General features: G+C 37.5%; 1 protein-coding gene across 2 annotated transcripts in view; it reads left to right on the top strand.

Annotated features, from left to right (window-relative positions):
* Positions 1-19,971, top strand: part of Epha6 (EPH receptor A6) — a 979,971-nt gene that overhangs the window by 438,418 nt on the left and 521,582 nt on the right. Inside the window, exon 6 of one of the 2 annotated variants that reach the window (XM_055594413.1) lies at positions 6,218-6,345. The exons of the other annotated variant lie outside the window; for it this stretch is intronic. Coding sequence (XP_055450388.1) covers positions 6,218-6,246 — 29 coding nt within the window. The 3' untranslated portion in view covers positions 6,247-6,345. Of the gene's footprint in view, positions 1-6,217; positions 6,346-19,971 lie in introns of those variants that run through there. 2 annotated transcript variants of the gene reach the window in all.

The raw sequence follows: 19,971 nt of genomic DNA, 5'->3' as shown, positions 1-19,971 counted from the left end.
GGATAACAGACCTGTACTACCACGTGCGCTCCCATTGTAGTATTTAAATAACCCTATAGCTGTTTAAACAATCACTAGCTATTTGGAACCCAACTCCTAAGAGTGCTTGCCACATCAAATATATGCATCAAATATTTGCTAAGTAATTTGATGAATTAAGTGAGAATGTGGGTGTGTGTACTTACATGTACATTCATATACACATAACATGTACATACACATATTTTTTTATCATATTCAAAGTCAAATCAGTAAATATTTTATTACTCCAACACGTTTGCTCCTCGGGCATACTGTGCTCGCTAAATATGCAACCATAAGCACTCAATTAATAGCTCCATCATCCTAGAGCAGAATGCAGAAGGCACTCTGGTTTTTTTTTTTGTGTCAACCTAAGCAGGAATGTGCTAAGAGTAGACAGGAGAGATCATTGTTCATTTGGCTTTATGAATCTCAAGGGTTCCAAATTTCATATCCCGTGTATACAATTTGACTGCTATTTACCATCTGCAAACTCTTGGATTTATAGCTCATAATATCATTATACTTTTCCGTGGATACTCCCAGTAGTTTAGCTATATGTAGAATCGGGAAACAGCTGGTCAAAATCTGATCAGCCCTTGAGTTAATCCCTGAAGTGCCACTATGCAGCTGTGTAAATTCCGTCAAGTTACTTAATCTCCCTGGACCACAGAGTCTTTACCTCCAAAATGAATCATTTGCATGATAATATGATGAATATTCCTACATATGATAACTCTATATGAAGTCGCTTAAAATTTAAAATCAATAGTATATACAAATAGAGAATCACGGTCATGTAAAAATAAAAGCAATAGTCTAAGTTATGCAGTGCATTCATACATCCCCACTAAGGGTACGTGTCTGGGCTGGAGAAAAAGCTTAGTAATTAGGAGAGCTTGCTGATTTTGCAAAACCTGGAGTTCTGTTCAGAGCCCCCACCTCAGGAGGCTCATGACTACCAATGATTCCGACATTTTCTCCTGTTCTAAAAGGAACAAGAAAATGCAGACAAGGAAGGCACTGACACTGATTAAAATAAACAAATAATGTACTTGATAAGAAAAGAAACCCAGATAAAAATTAAACCAATTACATGGCTGATTGTGAAGGAAACTACCAGGCAGTCACTCCCAACTTTAATCAACCAAGGGGGGAGAAGAGAGAAAAAAATAAAAATGAAATAGAGAAAATTACACAGATAATAGATGGTATAAATTAATGCTCAGAGTACAATGATAATTATATTCACAGAATTTGAAGATCTGTGATTTTTTTTTCTAGTAAAGCCCAAAACCCATTCAAAGGACAGAGAAGTTAAAAGTGGACACGTTTGTATGAAACTGAAAATTTGAACATAGGACTGTTTGAAGTTGAATTCCTTTGCAAATTAGAAAAGATTGATTTATGTCATTTACAGAATGCAAAGAAGTAGTAAAGACTGGATATGACGTACCCTACAGCAGAGCTGCACAATACCTTACAATTAAACACTTGGAAGAAGCTGATGAACATCAGTGAGCACATGACAAGTAACATCTCCACTTCCTTCCGAAAAATACAAAAGTTTGTAACTTTGGATAGTGTATAGAACTTCAAAGGAGAAAAATAAACTAAAGCAAAGTGATGTTCTCAAATATCCTAACAGAATTCAATAGTGGGACCAGAATGGTTCCACGGTTAAGAATCTGCACTGACCTTGTAGAAGACTCAATTCAGTTCTCAGTACCCATGTCTGCAAAGTCAGATCCAGAGAATCTAATACCCTTTTCTTGATTCTGTGGGGCATTCTCACAATTGTGTGCATACTTGCACACAGACACACTTATATAAAATATAAAGTAATTATTAAAAATTTTAGTTAAAAGGTCATCTATCCCAAAATTCTATTTTAGCATTATCTGCAGGTTTTAGTAGTTCAGATCTTATCTGAATATTTTAGGCATTCCAGCAAATGTCCTTAATGACAAATTGTGTACAATTGTTTTTAGAAGGCCACTTAGTCATTTACCACCATCCCCAAGATCATATCACTTAATCCTAGTAATAAAACACAGAACCAAAAAAATAAAAAACCCTGATGGTGGTTTTGGGAAAACAAAAATTCTGGTGATTTTGGGAAAATAAAAATATGCATCTTAAAAACTAGAATATATGAGAATGAACTATTTTTTTTTGTTTAGGCATAGCAACAAGAGCATTAATTCATTTTTTCCCATTTTTCTCATTTCATCTGTTATTTTAGCCTCGTTGTGTGTGTATCTGTCTGTCTGTTTGCTTTACCACTTGTTTTAGTCTTATATTAATTTATTGAGATCAAGCCTGTGTAACTTTCTCCATAGTGACTTGTCTGTGCCCTTGAGTCCATCAGTTTATTCCAGGAAGAAATATTTTCCAACTATAATTATATATTCAGCTATTGAATATAAGCCCTGTGTGGACTGGAGTTTCTCTGTTTACTCTATGATTTCATTCACTCTCTGGAGACTTGAACAATAATACATGCTATTTAGTTACTCGATAAATGTATGTCTAATGAATGAGTGATCACTTATTAAGCCATCATATGTGACTATTATGTTCCATCTTATCTTATAATTAAGAAAGATGGTGTGGTCAACCTCATTGGCTTCACTCAACTGGAAACATGGTATTAGCACAGCAAGTAAAGCTGTAAAGAAAAGATTAAAAGCCCATTTTATGCTATGTGTTAAATTATGGCATGCTGGCCTAAATGTGTTACTTAGATGAGAGGACAGAAGGAGGGATGCTTCCTGAACAAGATTTACCCTGAATGACTCTACGCCCTCTTAGGAATGACAACCTCTAGATCATGACACCACAGGGAAAAACAAATCCTCACCACCTGTCTCTAACAGGGACATAGAAAAGCCCAAACCCTTGGGTCCATATCTTTAGAGTCAAAATGTATACCAGAGTCAGGAATTGATTAGAAAAATGCAGAATCATGCTCATGCCATTAAGAAGATAGTTTTACACATTATAAGACTAGGTCTTAATAATAGTAATGTTTTGTGCTTCCTGAAATATAAGCCATACTTGATAAAAAAAATTCTGAATATTAAAGATGAGATTTGCCAGAGGGAGGAGCTTATTCTGGAATGTTCCTCTTTAAAGAGAGGCTTGCAGAAAAATGGTTCCCAACTGGGAAAAATTTATCTGACATTGCAAAAAGACACATAGTGATTTATATGCAGCAATTACAGTGGATACTGGTTCTCTACGAAGAGAACTATATCTTAATATTACATACTTTTTGGTCAAGTCCTTAAGATTTAACTACAGGATGCTCAGTTATAAAACTGTTTTGATTTTGGTTTTCATTGATCTGAGCTGTTGAATTCTTTTTTTTCTTTTTACTGTAAAAATTTATATATTTATTTATTACAATTTATTCACTTTGTATCCCCACTGCAGTCCCCTTCCTTGTCTCTTCCTGCCCCCCTTCTCCCCCTATGCCCTTTCTCTAGTCCCCTGATAGGAAAGGACCTCCTCCCCTTCTATCTGACCCTAGCTTATCAGGTCTCATCAAGGCTGACTATATCATGTTCCTCTGTGGCCAAAGCTGCAAAGCTGCACTCCCCAGGGGGAGGTGATCAAAAAGCCAGCCTGCCACTGAGTTCATGTCAGAGACAGCTCCTGTACCACTTACTAGGGAACCCACTTGCAAACTGAGAAGCCAGTTGGTTTCCTTTGAACAGGGGTTCTATATCCTCTCTACCCATGGTCCTTAGTTGGAGTATCAGTCTCTGCAGGGCCCCCTGGACCCAGGTATTTTGGCTCTGTTATTCTCCTTGTGGAGTTCCTGTCTCCTCCAAGTCTTTCTATCTCCCTCTTCTTCTATAAGGATTCCAACACTCTGTCCAAAGTTTGGCTATGAGTCTCACTATCTCCTTCGATACCCTGGTGGGTAGAGTCCTTCAGAGCTACTCTGTGGAAGGCTCCTGTCCTGTTCCTTGTCTTCTCCTACTTCCTTGTCTACTCCTACTATCTTTTTCGCCCTTCTGAATGAGGTTTCAGTCTCTTTCCTAGGGTCTTCCTTTTTGCTTAGCTTCTTTAGGAGTATAGATTTAGTATGTTTATCCTATATTATATGGCTAATATCCACTTATAAGTGAGTATATATCATGTGTGTCTTTCTGCTTCTGGGATGTCTCACTCAAGATGATCTTTCCTAGTTCCTACCATTTGCCTGCAAATTTCATGACTTCCTTGTTTTTAATTGCTGAGTAGTATTCCATTGTGAACTGTTGAATTATTAACTGTAGCTTATTTTCACTTTGATTTTGAAATCTATGAATGTTAGTCACCACATTTAGGAACTAAACTCACTGGTACAGTTATGGAAATGAAGAATGATAAATCAACCCTGCCAGTGGCTATTGCCTCAGCCAGATGCAAACAAGACTACCACTCTCTAATAGTCTGGCATGTCTAATTTCAAATTAAGTGTGACAAATTAACCAGGAAGTTAATTACTATTCTGAAACAAATAGCCTGATGTTTATTGGAAAGGGCATTATAAAGCTGTGTTTTACCTTAACAGAATGCCCAGAGGAAATATTAGAGAATAGAGATATACAGACAACTATTAGTTTAGGTGAAAAGGTAGTGTACAGGCAGAAATTTATATCATATCTGTCTTAATGAGTCCAGGTATGTGAAATATAGACTCCCTCCAAGAATAGTTTGTTATTAGAGAACCAAAGACATGAATGAGCAGAAGCACATGCTTCGTGGTGCCCACATTGGGGATGAACTACTGCCTGGTTTAGAACCATTATCTCTACCACTGCTGACTGGATATGAGAATCCTGTCAAGCCTTTTCATGACTCATGAGCGTGGAGAAAGAAGTGTGCTTTAAAGTGACCTTCATGCCTTGGAGACATTATAGATCATGAGGCCATTAAATAATCCTCGTATATTTTCTGTACCTATAATCTATGATTCACATGGCCTTCGGACATTAACTGGACATTGGCCTCTTTAATTGAGTTCTTACCTGACTTAGTGGGGTTTTTTAATGGTAATTATGGAAATATTTCAGGATTGAATCTAGACTTTGGAGTTTAGGTGAACTTTAGGAAGGATGCAGGAGTGGGCTTGTATCAGACAATAATCTGAACAATGAAAACGCTATTACTTGAACATTTTCCTGGTATGGGTTCTGAGACAGCCTAAGAGAAATTAAGGTCCACCTTACACAGATAAATTATGGGCAACTCAGAATTTGTAACCGGACAATCTGTTCCAGGGTTTGAGTTATTAAACATTAGGACAGTCCTTTGAAACCTGGTATCAGACGGCAGCAATTCTTAACTGTAAAGTAATTATTCAGTCATAAATTATTAACTTCCATCCTATTGCTTCACTAGCTAATGAACACTAAAAACATTCTATGATAAAATAAAAATGTGTAGATTATTAGCCATATACAGAGACTTGATTCCCCAATAAATCCAAAAATAAAGATGGAATTTAAAGATTACAATAGATTTTTATCAGGCTGCAAAATGTCAGAGCCACCATGCATGGTTTCTAGTATGGGGAGGTTTTTGAGCTATCTCTTGCATGGACTTTGTCAGCCTTTCACCGGGGAGCCTTAACTTAAAGAATAAACTGTTTATCAGGGAAGAAGACCAAAACTCAAAATTATTCTTTTTTAGGGAAAACAATGTTCTTACTTCTTCCGTTACATACTGTTTTGATTACAGATAAACTTCTGGGTGTGCGTCCCTTTTAATTACAAAGGAAATGTATTGATATAACCTTACTCTACCCAAGCCTGTGAAGTTTTATTGTGTTCACTGAACAGTCTAGGTGCATTGCTACTGTATGGCCTGTGTTCTTTGTGTTACAGGCTACAAGTAGTTGCTTTCATTCCCGAAGCCTATAAATATTCCTAGCCCATATGAATCAAGCAGAACATGTGAGCAGAATGAATAGAGAAAGGGGGGGGGAGTGAATGTTTCTTAATGTGATAACTTATTAATCATTTTCTAATTCAATGGTCTAAGAATGTCTATAATTTAGAATCAATGCAAGTATATACATATATATGTTTTCAAAGTCCTTTTGACACTTTGATGGGGATTGCTGTGTACAGTCAAGTTACATATAACCAGAACAAAATATATAAAATCAAATATTTTATAAGGAAATGATGTATTTTAGATCAGAGATCTGGAGATGGAATTGGATGACTCTATCTGCCTCAAGCTACATCACAACACTGCACATGGCATCACATAGTGGGAAAGCATGCAAGAGTGAGGAACAGAATGTGCAGAAGACATCACATGGCAGAAACGAAGCTGAGAGACCAAGCTACCCTTTTATATCAGCCCACTCTTGTGGGAACAAAGCTAATCCTGAGAGAGCAAATCTGCTTAGAGAGACCAGCAATATTCCTGTCATTAATTCTGTTGTGACTGACTTGCCACCAATTCCTCAGCTCCTGGACCCCACCAACCTTCTCTACAGTGTCACTAGTAAACAAACCTCAATGGTTGCCATAACAGCAAAATAAACAGGTTGAAAGATGTATTTCTGAGAAAAACAAAACATTTTAAAGACTCTACAGATAGTCTCATAGCTGACCTAAATAAGTTAAACTTTATATTTACAAGTAAAGCAAAACTATGATTTATCAAAGCCTGATAGAGTGACTAGCACCTAGATAAAATTCAAAAATATTTCTTGAATACAAATATGATTAAATAAGTACTAAACATTTTTCTTTACCAAAATGCTTTATAACTAAAGCAACAGTTCTCAACTTGTGGTCGTGACCCCTATATTCGTTTGAAGGACCCTTCACAGGGTCCGTATATCAGATATCCTTCAGATCAGATATTTGCAATACAATCCAACAATAGCAAAATTATAGTTATGAAGTGGCTGTGAAATAATTTTGTAGTCTGTGGTTACCACAACATGAGGAAGTGTATTCAGGGTTGCAGAATTAGGAAGGTTGAGAACCACTGAATTACAGTATATAAATAAAATAAGACTTGCAAACAAATGCAGTACCAGAATAACTGGCTAAAATTACAAGAATATATGAAGGATATTGTTATACTCAGAAATTGGTTTCAGTAAGGAATTTTTAAAAATCTTAATTCATGAAAATTTAAAGTGCTGGTGTGACCAGATTGCTTATTGGTTAAAGGCACTTGCTCCTGAGTCAAATGGCCTGATTTCAGTTCCCAAAATTCACATGACAAAAAAAGAGTGTCCTTTAAAGTAAGGCTTGGCCTTCTTACCCTGGGTCCTTCTTCTTGTTTAGCATCTTTAGGTGTACAGATTTCAGTAGGTTTACCTTATCTTATAGGTCTAGTACCACTTATCAGTGAGTATATATCCTGTGTGTCTTTCTGCTTCTGGGATACCTCACTCAGGATAATCTTTTCTAGGTCCCATTTGTCTGCAAATTTCATTATTTGCTTGTTTTTAATTGCTGAGTAGTATACCATTGTGTAAAAGTACCACAATTTCTGTATCCATTCCTCCGTTGCTGGACATCTGGGTTGTTTCCAGGTTCTGGCTATTACGAATAAAGCTGCTACAAACATGGTTGAGCAAATGTCCTTATTGTGTACTTGAGCATATTTTGGATATATACCTAGGAGTGGTATAGCTGGATCTTGAGGAAGCACTGTTCCTAATTGAGATAGCACCAGATTAATTTTCAAAGTGGTTGTACAAGTTTACATTTCCACCAACAATGGAGGAGGGTTTCCCTTTCACCACATCCTCTCTAGCACGTGTTGTCACTTGAATTTTTTTATCTTAGCCATTCTTATGGGTGTGAGGTGAAACCTCAGTGTCATTTTGATTTACATCTCCCCAGTGGCTAAGGAAGCTGAGTATTTCTTTAAGTGTTTCTCTGCCATTCTACATTCCTCTACAGAGAGTTCCCTGTTTAGCTCTGTTCCCCATTTTTTAATTGGATTACATGATTTTTTGCTGTTTAACTTCTTGAGTTCTTTATATACTGGATATTAGCCCTCTGTCAGATAGAGGGTTGGTGAAGATCCTTTACCAATCTGTAGATGGTCGTTTTGTTTTGACGACAGTATCTTTTGCTTTACAGAAGCTTTTCAGTTTCATGAGGTCCCATTTATTAATTGTTGCTCTTAGAGCCTGTGCTGTTGGTGTTCTGTTCAGGAAGTTGTCTCCTGTGCCAATGAGTTCTAGGCTCTTCCCCACTTTTTCTTCTAACCAATATAATATGTCTGGTTTTATATTGAGGTCTTTGGTCCAGTTGGACTGTAGTTTTGTGGACGGTGATAAGTATGGATCTATTTGCATTTTTCTACATGTAGACATCCAATTGGACAAGCACCATTTGTTGAAGATGCTGTCTTTTCTCCATTAAATAGTTTTGGCTTCTTTGTCTTCAATCAAATATCCATAGGTATGTGAGTTTATTTCTGGGTCTTCTATGCAGTTCCATTGATCGGCTATTCTGTTTCTATGCCAATACCATGCAGTTTTTATTACTATTGCTCTGTAGTAAATCTTGAGATCAGGGATGGAGATACCTCCAGACAATCTGTTGTTGTACAGGATCATTTTGGAAATTCTGGGTTTTTGTTTCTCCAAATTAATTTGAGAATTTTTCTATGAGAAAAGGAGAAGCAGGATAGAAGCCTACCATAGAGGGCCTCTGAAAGACTCTACATAGCAGTGTATCAAAGCAGATGCTGAAAATAATGGACAAACTTTGGGCAGAGTGCAGGAAATCATATGAAAGAAGAATTAGTAAGACCTGGAGAGAACAGGGGCTCCACAAGGACAAAATATATCTGGGCACAGGGGCTTGTATGAGACTGATTCTCCAACCAGGGACCATGCATGGATATAACCTAGAACCCCTGCTCAGATGTAGCCCATGGCAGATCAGTATCCAACTGGCTTCCCTAGTAAGGGGAAGAGGGACTGTCTCTGGTATGAACTTTGTGGCTAGCTCTTTGACCTCCCCACCCCCTGTGGGAAAAGCAGCATAGCTAGGCCACAGAGGAGGACATGGCAGCCAGTCCTGGTGAGACCTGATAAGCTAGGGTCAGATGAAGGGGAGGAGGACCTCCCCTATCAGTGGACTTAGAGAGGGGCAGGGATGAGATAAAGGAGGGAGGGTGGGATTGGGAGGGAATGAAGAAGGGACTACAGCTGGGATAGAAAGTAAATAAACTGTAATTAATATAAAAAATAAAAATAACAAAATAAAAATAAAAATTAATTGGCAAAAAAAGTGTCTTTGAACCTCTACACAGATTTGGTGGCAAGGGCTTATACATACACACATACAGAAAAACAAATACACATATTAAATAAATGCATAAAATGGGCTATAAACTATAGAACAAACAATTTAAGTTATAAGTGAGAATTTACTGACTTTCTGTGCTATACAGTCCTGTATTACAACTATAATACACAAAAATAACAGAACAAATATGTCAACATATGTTTATTCATCCCAATGCTTGGGAGGTAGAAGCATACACTCCCAATGCAATGGCTTTGTGACACAGAAGTATCAATAAATAATGCACAAAATTTTGTGAATGCCCATATGCCTGTTTTGCTTTGCTTTGCTTCGGAATTAGACATTTTAAAAAACACAGCTAGTAATATTTCTATTTTTGTTTTAAAACACAGAATATATTGTGTAGATGTACAACAATTTCTGCATCCATTCTTCAGTTGAGGGGCATCTGGGCTGTTTCCAGCTTCTGGCTATTACAAATAAAGCTGCTACAAACATGGTTGAGAAACTCCTTATTGTGTACTTGAGCCTCTTTTGGATATATGCCTAGAAGTATGGCTGGATCTTGAGGAAGCACTATTCCTTGTTGTCTGAGAAAGCGCCAGATTGATTTCCAGAGTGGTTGTACAAGTTTACATTTCCACCAGCAGTGGAGGAAGGTTCCCCTTTCTCTGCATCCTCTCCAGCATGTGTTGTCACTTGAGTTTTTGATCTTGGCCATTCTGATGGGTATAAGATGAAATCTCAGGGTTGTTTTGATTTGCATTTCCCTAATGGCTAATGACGCTAATGACGTTAAGCATTTCTTTAAGTGTTTCTCTGCCATTCTATATTCCTCTACAGAGAGATCTCTGTTTAGCTCTGTTCCTCATTTTTTAATTAGAATACTTGGTTTGCTGCTTTTCAACTTTTTTAGTTCTTTATATATACTGGATATTAGCCCTCTGTCAGATAAAGGGTTGGTGAAGATTCTTTCCCAATCTATAGGCAGTCGTTTTGTTTTGATGACAGTGTCCTTTGCTTTACAGAAGCTTTTCAGTTTCATGAGGTCCTATGTATTGATTGTTGCTCTTAGAGCCTATGCTGTTGGTGTTCTGTTCAGGAAGTTGTCTCTTGTACCAATGAGTTCTAGGGTATTCCCCAAATTTTCTTCTAACCAATGTAATGTGTCTGGTTTTATGTTGAGGTCTTTCATCCACTTGGACTTTAGTTTTGTGCAGGGTGATAATTACGGATCTATCTGCATTTTTCTACATGTAGACATCCAGTTAGACCAGCACCATTTGTTGAAGATACTGACTTTTGAAAATTTGAACACAGGGGTCTTCCCAGAGACTCATACTCCAACCAAATACTGGGCATGGAGATAACCTAGAACCCCTAGACTGATGTAGCCCATGGCAGTTTAGTGTCCAAGTGGGTTACATAGTAATGGGAAGAGGGACTGCCTCTGACATAATCTGATTGGCCTGCTCTTTGATCACCTCCCCCTGAGGGAGGAGCAGCCTTACCAGGCCACAGAAGATACAATGCAGCCACTCCTGATGTGATCTGATAGACTAAGATCAGAAGGAAGGAGAGGAGGACCTCCCCTATCAGTGTACTTGGGGAAGAGCATGTGTGAAGAAGGGGGGGAGGGTGGGATCTGGAGGGGAGAACGGAGGGGCTTATGGGGGAATACAAAGTGAATAAATGTAATTAATAAAATAAAACACATAATCTAACTTTCCTGTCCATTGACAATGTATACATAAGTAGTCTTGGGATGATAGAGGAACTTGAAAGCTCACTTTTGGAATTCTTCCCTTCAGCAGGAAGACAGCAGGTTGTCTTCTGCCTGGCTTTGCGAATGGTGTGCAGGGTGTGCAATTGCTTGTTTCCTTAGCTGAAAGCTTTCGATTATTCTGAAGAGCAACAGTCTTGATATCGGCCAGATGTGTGTTGAGGCCCCTTCTTTTTTTCCATTTTTTATTTTAATTTTTATTAATTACACTTTATTCACTTTTTATTCCCCCCATGGCCCCCTCCTTTCTCCCCTCCCAACCCCACCCTCTCTCCCCCTTCTCCACACATACCTCTCCCCAAGTCCACTGATAGGGGAGGTCTTCCTCTCCTTCCTTCTGATCCTAGTCTATCAGGTGTCATCAGGACTGGCTGAATTGTTTTCCTCTGTGGCCTGGTAAGGTTGATCTCCCTCAGAGAGAGGTGATCAAAGAGCAGGCCAATCAGTTCATGTCAATAACACTCCCTCTTCACATTACTATGGAACCCACTTGGACACTGAACTGCCATGGGCTACATCTCTGCAGGGGTTCTAGTTTATATCCATCAGTGGTCTCAGAAAAGACCCCTGTTCCCAGATTTTTGTTTTGTTTTGTTTTGTTGCTCTCCTTGTGGAGCTTCTGTCCTCTCCAGGTCTTATTATTTCCTACTTTTTTCATGAAATTCCCTGCACTCTGCCCAAAGGTTGAGGCCCCTTCTTTCTGATTACAAGATTGGGGTCCTTTTGTGTTCAAAATTCAGTTTTCACATCGATAAAAGGGGGGAGAGAAAGGAAAGCCAGTGGTTCTCAAACTTCCTAACACTGAGACCCGTTAGTACAGTTCCTCACATTGTGATGACTCCCCCAACCATAAAATCATTTTTGCTGTTACTTCATGACTGTAATGTTGCTACTCTTATGAATCATAATGTAAATATCTGATATGCGGGATATCTGATATTTAACCCATGTTGAGGGTCGCAACATACAGGTTGAAAACCACTGCTCCCATCTGTCTTTCTAAACGAGGATTGATCATCTTACCCCATGTCCTCTCTCTTGATTATCTTTTTTAGGTGTACCAATTTCATTATGTTTGTCATATTATATAGGTCTATATAAGTGAGTATATACCATGTTTGTCTTTCTCCTTCTGGGATATTTCACTCAGAATGATCTTTTCTAGGTCCCACCATTTGCCTGCAAATTTCATGTTTTCCTCCTTTTTGATTGCTAAGTAGTATTCCATTGTGTAAAAATACCACAATTTCTGTACCCATTCCTCTGTTGATGGACATCTGGGTTGTTTCCAGGTTCTGGCTATTACAAATAAAGCTGCTATAAACATGGTTGCTGAGCACATCTGAAAGACTCTAACTAGCAGTGTTTTCAAAGCAGATACAAAGACTCATGACCAAACCTTTGGCAGAGTACAGGGAATCATATGAAAGAAGGGGAGTTAGTATGATTGGGAAAGGATAGGAGCTCCACAAGGACCAAATATATCTGGGCACAGGGTCTTTTCAGAGACTGACATTCAACCAAGGACCATGTATGGACATAACCTAGAACCTCTGCTCAGATGTAGCCTGTGGTAGCTCAGTAACCAATTGGTTTCCCACAGTGAGGGGAACAAGGACTATTTCTAATAGGAACTCAATGACTGGCTCTTTGACCTCCCTACCCCCCCAAGGGAGGAGCAGTCCTGTTAGGCCACAGAGGAGGGCTTCGCAGCCAGTCCTGAAGATACCTGATAAAACAGGATCGGATGAATGGGGAGGAGGTCCCCCCCCATCAGTGGAAAAAAGTATATTTGAAATATTTAGTCTTCATTAAATGGTTGAATAATTCTTTACCTTAGCTAGCTAAGGTGAAAGTGGTGTCCTATTTACTTTTGTATACAAATACACATGATATAAATTAGTATAAATTATAGCAATTTAAATAGCAAGTAAATTAGGTCTTATCAGTTAACTAAGGAACATTTCTCTTCAACAGTATTACTTCTGTTCCTCATTCTAGAGTACTTTTGAGATTAGTAATAGAAAATAAATTAAATCTAATGATAACCAATAAATGCTGATATTTAAGGTAATAATGCAATCATTTAGCTCTTTGTGTCATTACAGATGTTTCCATCACACACGCACACACACACACACACATGTACATGCACACACACACCATGCACAGAGACACACATACACTCAGACACACAAACATACAAGGACAAATGCACAGATACATACACAACACAGACAGACACGTGTGAAAATAAACACAGATTTTTGCATTCAACATTCATTGCCTAAACTTTATTTGATTGTTGCCTAACAATTTTGCAAATCCAATTACAAGAGCTGTTGTCGGGAGACTGGATATATCACTACAATATACAGAAGGGCAATGTTGTACCAATTTCACCTGTTAAAGTGGAAACGCTAAAGTTTTGCTATATAGCATTTTTTTTCCTAACTTTGTCTTGCTCAGCAACATAAGTTCCTGGAAAATTAGCTCAGCACGTGCTCAAAGCAGAAAACAAATACAATTTAAAAATAAAAGTGACAATTATGAATTTGACTTTATTTAAAGATCAGCTCAGAAATAAGTATTTCACCAGAGATGCCCATGTAATGACTTGCATAGAGATGAAGTCTCTATTGCATAAGGTTAATTTATATTTCACTCCCCATGAGAAATAAATAGGAATAAACAGTTGATGTCACAAAGTGCAGCCAGATATGGACCGGGAGCCAATACTTCATAATCACAGCATTTTGCTATTTTAATGTAGAATGCTATTTAATGTAGACTTTAATCTGCTTTAAGTGTAAATCAGTCAAGTATATTTGTGTTTGTATTCATCTGCTAATATAGGTTTCTAAACATTTGAATGATTTTTAAAAGTAATTAAGAAACAATATCACAGGCTAATATACTATATTTCCTGCTTACCTTATTAGTATTATTTCTTTTATGGGATCTGTATTGATAGAAAAAATTCTTGATTTTTATGAGCACATTAGTTATTTGTGCATTAGTTCTCTGTGGCCAGACATACTTTCTTTCATCTACTAAAATAAAGAAATATAATCCAATTAGTATCTGTTTCAATAATGTCTATCCCAGTCCAATCGCTATTACAATAATGGCTTAAAACAATAGGAAGAAAGGAAGGAAATAAAACAAAGGTGTTATTCACCACATCTCTTATTACAGTATATTATATACTATGTAAGGTTCCTGCAAAAATGTTGATTGACCAAATAAATGAATGAATAAATGAGAATTTTTATAGAAGTAACATTTTTACTTCTTATTTTATTTTATTTTTTGAGGCCTGGGTATTTTTATTTTATTTAGTTATTTTTAATATAATTAGTTACATTTTTATTAACTCTATATCCCATTCCCTCATTCCCTCCCAAACCCTCCCTCCCTCCCTCATCTCCTCCCTGCCCCTTTCAAAGTCCACTGATTGGGGAGGACCTCCTCCCCTTTCATCTGATCCTGTTTTACTTCTTATTTTAAAGTTGAGTTCATTTAACTTATCCTCAGATATTTTGTGTTTGTTTTCATTCTGTGAGAAAATAATAAATGAGTTAGTCAGAGGACAGCAAGAGAAGGTTAAATTGGGAGAATTCAACACCCAATTAAGAATTACAGAAGTCTTCCACCATCCTTAATTAGAACACACATCCCTGCTTGCCTTTATTTTCTAAGCAATAGAGCGGTCTTAGGGAATTAGGTTTGAAGTTGCAGGCCTTGCAGATGAGTAATTAATTCTCACAGTCAACTATGGGATGGCCCAAGAATATTAAAGAACTGTCCAAGGGTTCATTCAATAAAGAGCTTCTCTTTCTCATAAAGGAGAACAAAGATCATGCCTTGCTGGATGGGATAAGAGTTTTGAGCCGCAATTCATAGATGCAGAATGCCTCTGTATTTCTTCATCATCCTACAAAATGCTCTCTACCTGTCTCTAGATTAAGAAGCTGCGAACCACCACTCGGAATCACATATCCATTTCCAAGGCATAGAAAAAATAATAGCAGTGAAATGTCAACACCAGCCGAGTCTTTCTTTTTTTGATCAGAAATAAAAAGCTTGTAATGAAAGTAAAAACCATGATCAGCAGACTTGGACTTTATTAGTCGGTATTTGGTGCCATAGACCTCTCTAACTCAAAGGAGGAAGAAAAGAACTTTGGTGCGTTTTTGTCAGAGCAGCGGAGAAGGTTCACAGTGAACACTGGAAAGTAGATGTTGAACCAGATGGGCTGTGGTATTGAGCCCAGGAAAGTTTAGCAAGTTTGTCTGGTAAACTATTTAGAGAGAAATTCAGAGGAAATTCAACAAGGATAAATGGATGCATGATAAATCAGTATTTATGATAAATTGTACTTTTCATTAAAGAAACTGCACCAAAATCTCTTCGGCAATCCTCCCCAAACCCTGAATTGAGGAGCACTGAAAACTCCAGAGACTGGTCTCTTGGTTCTTCTGTTAACACCGCAAGGACTATTCAGAGCAACAAGGTTTTCAGAAGCTTCCTAGTATCTCTTCTTTATATTTTCCCTAATTCCATATCTTGATTCTTCTCTTGCCCTTTTCCTATTTGTCAACTTTTCCAGGAACCATTCCCCTTTTCTTCATTAGCTCTAACTGTTCCTCCATTTCCACACATACACAACTTTCATAGAAAGCGGAGGCTCATCATTTTCTTCCACCAATGCCCACGATGTGTAAGGAAGAAAAACATTGTACTTGGTCATTATATTTTTCTCATACCTGGTGAGTGACTCAAAGTGATACAGGAGAGAAATGTCAGCCTCAGGCCACTGAATCTTACACCACAGATGCCAGCTCAGAGGTTATTTCCAAAACATGTTTTTAAAAAGCATCTCCTGTTCCTTAAAATATTTTAATATTAAAGTATATAGATTGTTTGATAGAATACTAATTTCATAATAAAGTATAGCATAAAAGGCATTTTACAAATCTTTATAGACTGACTTTTGGTTTTCTAGGCAATGTCAATAGATGTATACTAATCAGAAAAGGAAAAAAATGATATAATTTTAGAGTATAAATACTTAGATTTACTTTTTAAAAAGGCAAAGAGACTGTCAAAATAGTTAAAAAAAAATAAAGCGAGAGCTTTGCAAACTATTTTATTTGTAATGACAACTTCACAAATGCTGACGGTTACTACTCCTCAGGATCCAAACTACATAAAAGGATCTAAGAATATGTTGGGTATTACGTTCATCATTTTGTATTTGCAGGTTAAGAAATCTTTTAATCCTCCTAAGTCTTTCTATTTTTAACTCATATCAGCAGTCTATTTTTAACTCATATCAGCAGTCTTACCACAAATGTGTGTGTGTGTGTGTGTGTGTGTGTGTGTGTGTGTGTGTGTGAGTGTGTAATCCTGGCTCACCATACAACATATTCCTGCTGCTGTGGATTCCTGTGTGTGAGAAAATGTAATTTCTGTGTTATTAGGCATGACAAATTTGCCTTAGTCAACACAGTTCATAAGTGACTTCTGCTTTTTGTCAGATGTACATTCAAATACCTATAATATAACTTAATTAAAATATTTTAATATGAACAAAACTAATCAGAAATACATCAGAACTTATGTCATTTTACTGTATTCATTCTACTTTCCCAGTACCTAAATTGATTAAAAGGGTTGCCCTGCTTAGACCATTTGCATAATAAGAACCTATAAAACAGTAATGATGAAAGATGTCTCCAGTGAAAATTCAGTGTTTTGCCTCTTTTTTCATTTCTTCTCTCACGGACAAGATTAACAGGAACATAGGCATGCACAGGAAGCAGTATCCAGTGAAAACAAATAGGACAGTCTCTGAATTCCGATACACTACAGCTGATGGCTCAGTTTGCCCAGTTCTTACTGGTGACTCAATGTAGAGACCATCAAGGATTCAGAAATAGAAAACCTTTCCAGAACACATCTTTATGAATACAGGCACCTATTAATAACCTATCCTGTGAAAATTAGATGATAAAAATGGTTGGAAAGTGAGTGACTGATTTGACCAATGTAATTTGTGCCAAACTGTGAGATTTCTTTTTTTTTTAAGGGTGTATCCATGATTTACTTATTTTTTTTTAATAAATTACACTCACTTTGTATCCCAGCTGTATCCCCCTCTCTCAGCCCCTCCCAGTACCACCTCTCCTCCCTCTTCTCTTCCATGCCCCTCCCTAAGTCCACTTATAGGAGAGGTCCCCCTCTCCTTCCCTCTGACCCTAGCCTATCAGGTCTCATCAGGACTGGCTGCATTGTCTTCCTCTGTGGCCTGGCAAGGCTGCTAGCCCCTCAGGAGGGAAGAAGAAAGTATTAGGAATGCTAACATTATTCTGATTGTTAACCTGGGTGGTCCCAAACAAGCAGAGGCATTAATACTGTGAAAGATAGGTGCAATGAATAACCTTCTACAGTGACATAGTTCTGTGTTCCTGACCCATATCAGTTCTTTTTTGTTTTGTTTTGTTTTAATTTTCTCAAAGTAAAAATACATTCATTAAATAACGAGCAACATACTGCTCCTTTTTAGATTCCTTCATTTTGAGAAATTAAAGAATCACTGCCTGAGTTATTGCTTATCTGTCATATGTACCTGTTAGTGAGGCTGTGTGCACATGTGTGAAGGAATGAGTACAAGCAGAGGCACACACTGGCATGCTGTCCTCTCCACCCTGTATGATTCAGGCTCTCTCACTGAACCAGAATCTAATCCATTATCCTGATTTGGTGAGCCAGAAGGCTGAAAGTGTCTGCTTGTCTGTCTAGACTTGTCCTCCTCCAGCTTCCTACAGTTGTAGAGAAACAAGACTTTTCCCTTCCACCCACAGTTTTTAACTAAATTCTGACAATCCAGAATTTGTGTAAGGTTCTTTACTGAGTAATATTCAGGGACTCCCCAATGGCTACTTTGAATTCTTTTAAATATAAAGTCTCCAAGAGTTAGGCTAATAATTGTAAACTTTTAAACTTAATTTATAAAATTTATATTTATTCAATTACTTAGTTACATTCATTTTAACCTTTTTTAGAAGTGACAGAAAATAAGTAAATATTTCCTCTTTATATATTCTTTACCATACATACTTATAAGTTAAAGCTGCACAGTTTGATATATATCCATGATAAAATGATTACTGTGTTATGAACAAACAATACATAATTCGCATGTGTACAGTAAGAACGCCTCGGATACATTCATGTAGTGACTTAGAGTACTCAGACAATGTCGTCCCCAGTACCCCAGCTGCATCCTACATTTCCTAATTCACTCTGTGCACATTTGCATTCTGTAAGTTACTCTTCTCTCTGCTAGCTACCCCTGGACCTAGTATCCAGGTACGGTAATCTAGTAATGTGTTTCTGCCATCAGACCTTTCTCTCCCTTTATACAATTACGTCATATGAGCACATACAGCATCTTCCTTAGGCATCTGTGTTGTACTTAATTGGCATAGCCTCATCTATGTCTATAGATGTTATTCTATAACCTCATCTATGTCATCACAGATCTCCTTTTTCAAGGCCGCATGAGGGTCCTGTGTGTAAATGGTTATAATGATGTCTCTGGTTTTTGTTTTGATTTAAAGACACTTTGGTTATTTACTACCAATGCCCCTCCTTAAACAATATTCGTTAACAACACCTTTCCCATCTTCTCTTATTTTGATTCTCATAGGTTTCTCTAAGATAAATAGACTAGGAGTTAAAAAGCACTGTTTTGACACAGCAACTGCTTGCTTTTATTACGTAAAATATTGTCTGCTTATGTAAAATAATAACAATATGTTGATATTTAATAATTTAATGTTGTGAAGAGGATAAAATTTTTCCCAAAAAGGTGATAATTTAATTAATGGCTTATTTTATATAAGCAACTCTTTAATTTCTATAAGAAAGGGCTTCTGGAAAATGGGTGTTAGAGTTCATAAAATTAACAAAGGCCTTATAAGTTAGCAAAGAAATTCCCTGAGGGCCACAATTATTGTAAAATATTGAACTGCATTTCGACTGACACTAACTCCCTTGAGCTCAGTCAAATATTGGCATGTACGTGAAAAAAATCTTTGTAGTTTGCCAGAGAAAATGGACATGGTGATTGGTACCCGTGAATTCTCAGAACTATTGAAATATTTACTCACCGATCAAGTTCCTCTACTTTGGCAGTAGTTTATCATGTTACCCAGGTGAGTGTCAGAGGGCAGTTAGGCTCTAACGCTTCAGAGGAGGATTCTAGCTAGGGAGATACGATGAACAAATCTATATGTATTTGTTCTAATGGGAGAAGGTGACCAGAGCATCCCCGGAGTGTTGTTACAGCCACAAACTAAATACCCTATGCGAGCTAGAGGATAAAGAATGTAGAAGTATGGGAGCAATGGCAGCCCCCAACACCTTCATCCATAAATCCCCAAGGCCTGATCGTCTCATACTCATAATGGAGGAAATCGTGGTTCGAGGAGTTGGGCACGCTTCTGAGATCTCACTCTCAATATGCTTTACCGCATTCGGTGGCCTTACTAACAGCCATTTATTCTTAGAATAGTCAATATTAAACAGTTTTCAAAAATCCTGCAGAGTGACACCAACCACCATAATTGATGCAAACCCCAACCCATAAGGTGTTTAACAACTAAATGCTGAAAATCAGACCCACTTGCCTATGGCCCACACATTCCGTGGAGGGAGTTTTTTGTCCTGTTACATAAGGTACTGACTCTCTCAGTCTTGAGGCTACTATGACACCAGACACCTATTAGTCTGTTTTCATATACTTCATCTATTGGTGTCAAATATTTCATATCAGAAGAGAAGCCATTGTCTCACAAACTG

Source organism: Psammomys obesus, unplaced genomic scaffold, assembly GCF_907164565.1.
Source record: "Psammomys obesus unplaced genomic scaffold, mPsaObe1.curated_primary_1811, whole genome shotgun sequence".
Classification (NCBI taxonomy): Eukaryota; Metazoa; Chordata; class Mammalia; order Rodentia; family Muridae; genus Psammomys; species Psammomys obesus.
This window is presented reverse-complemented; position numbering and strand designations above follow the sequence as displayed.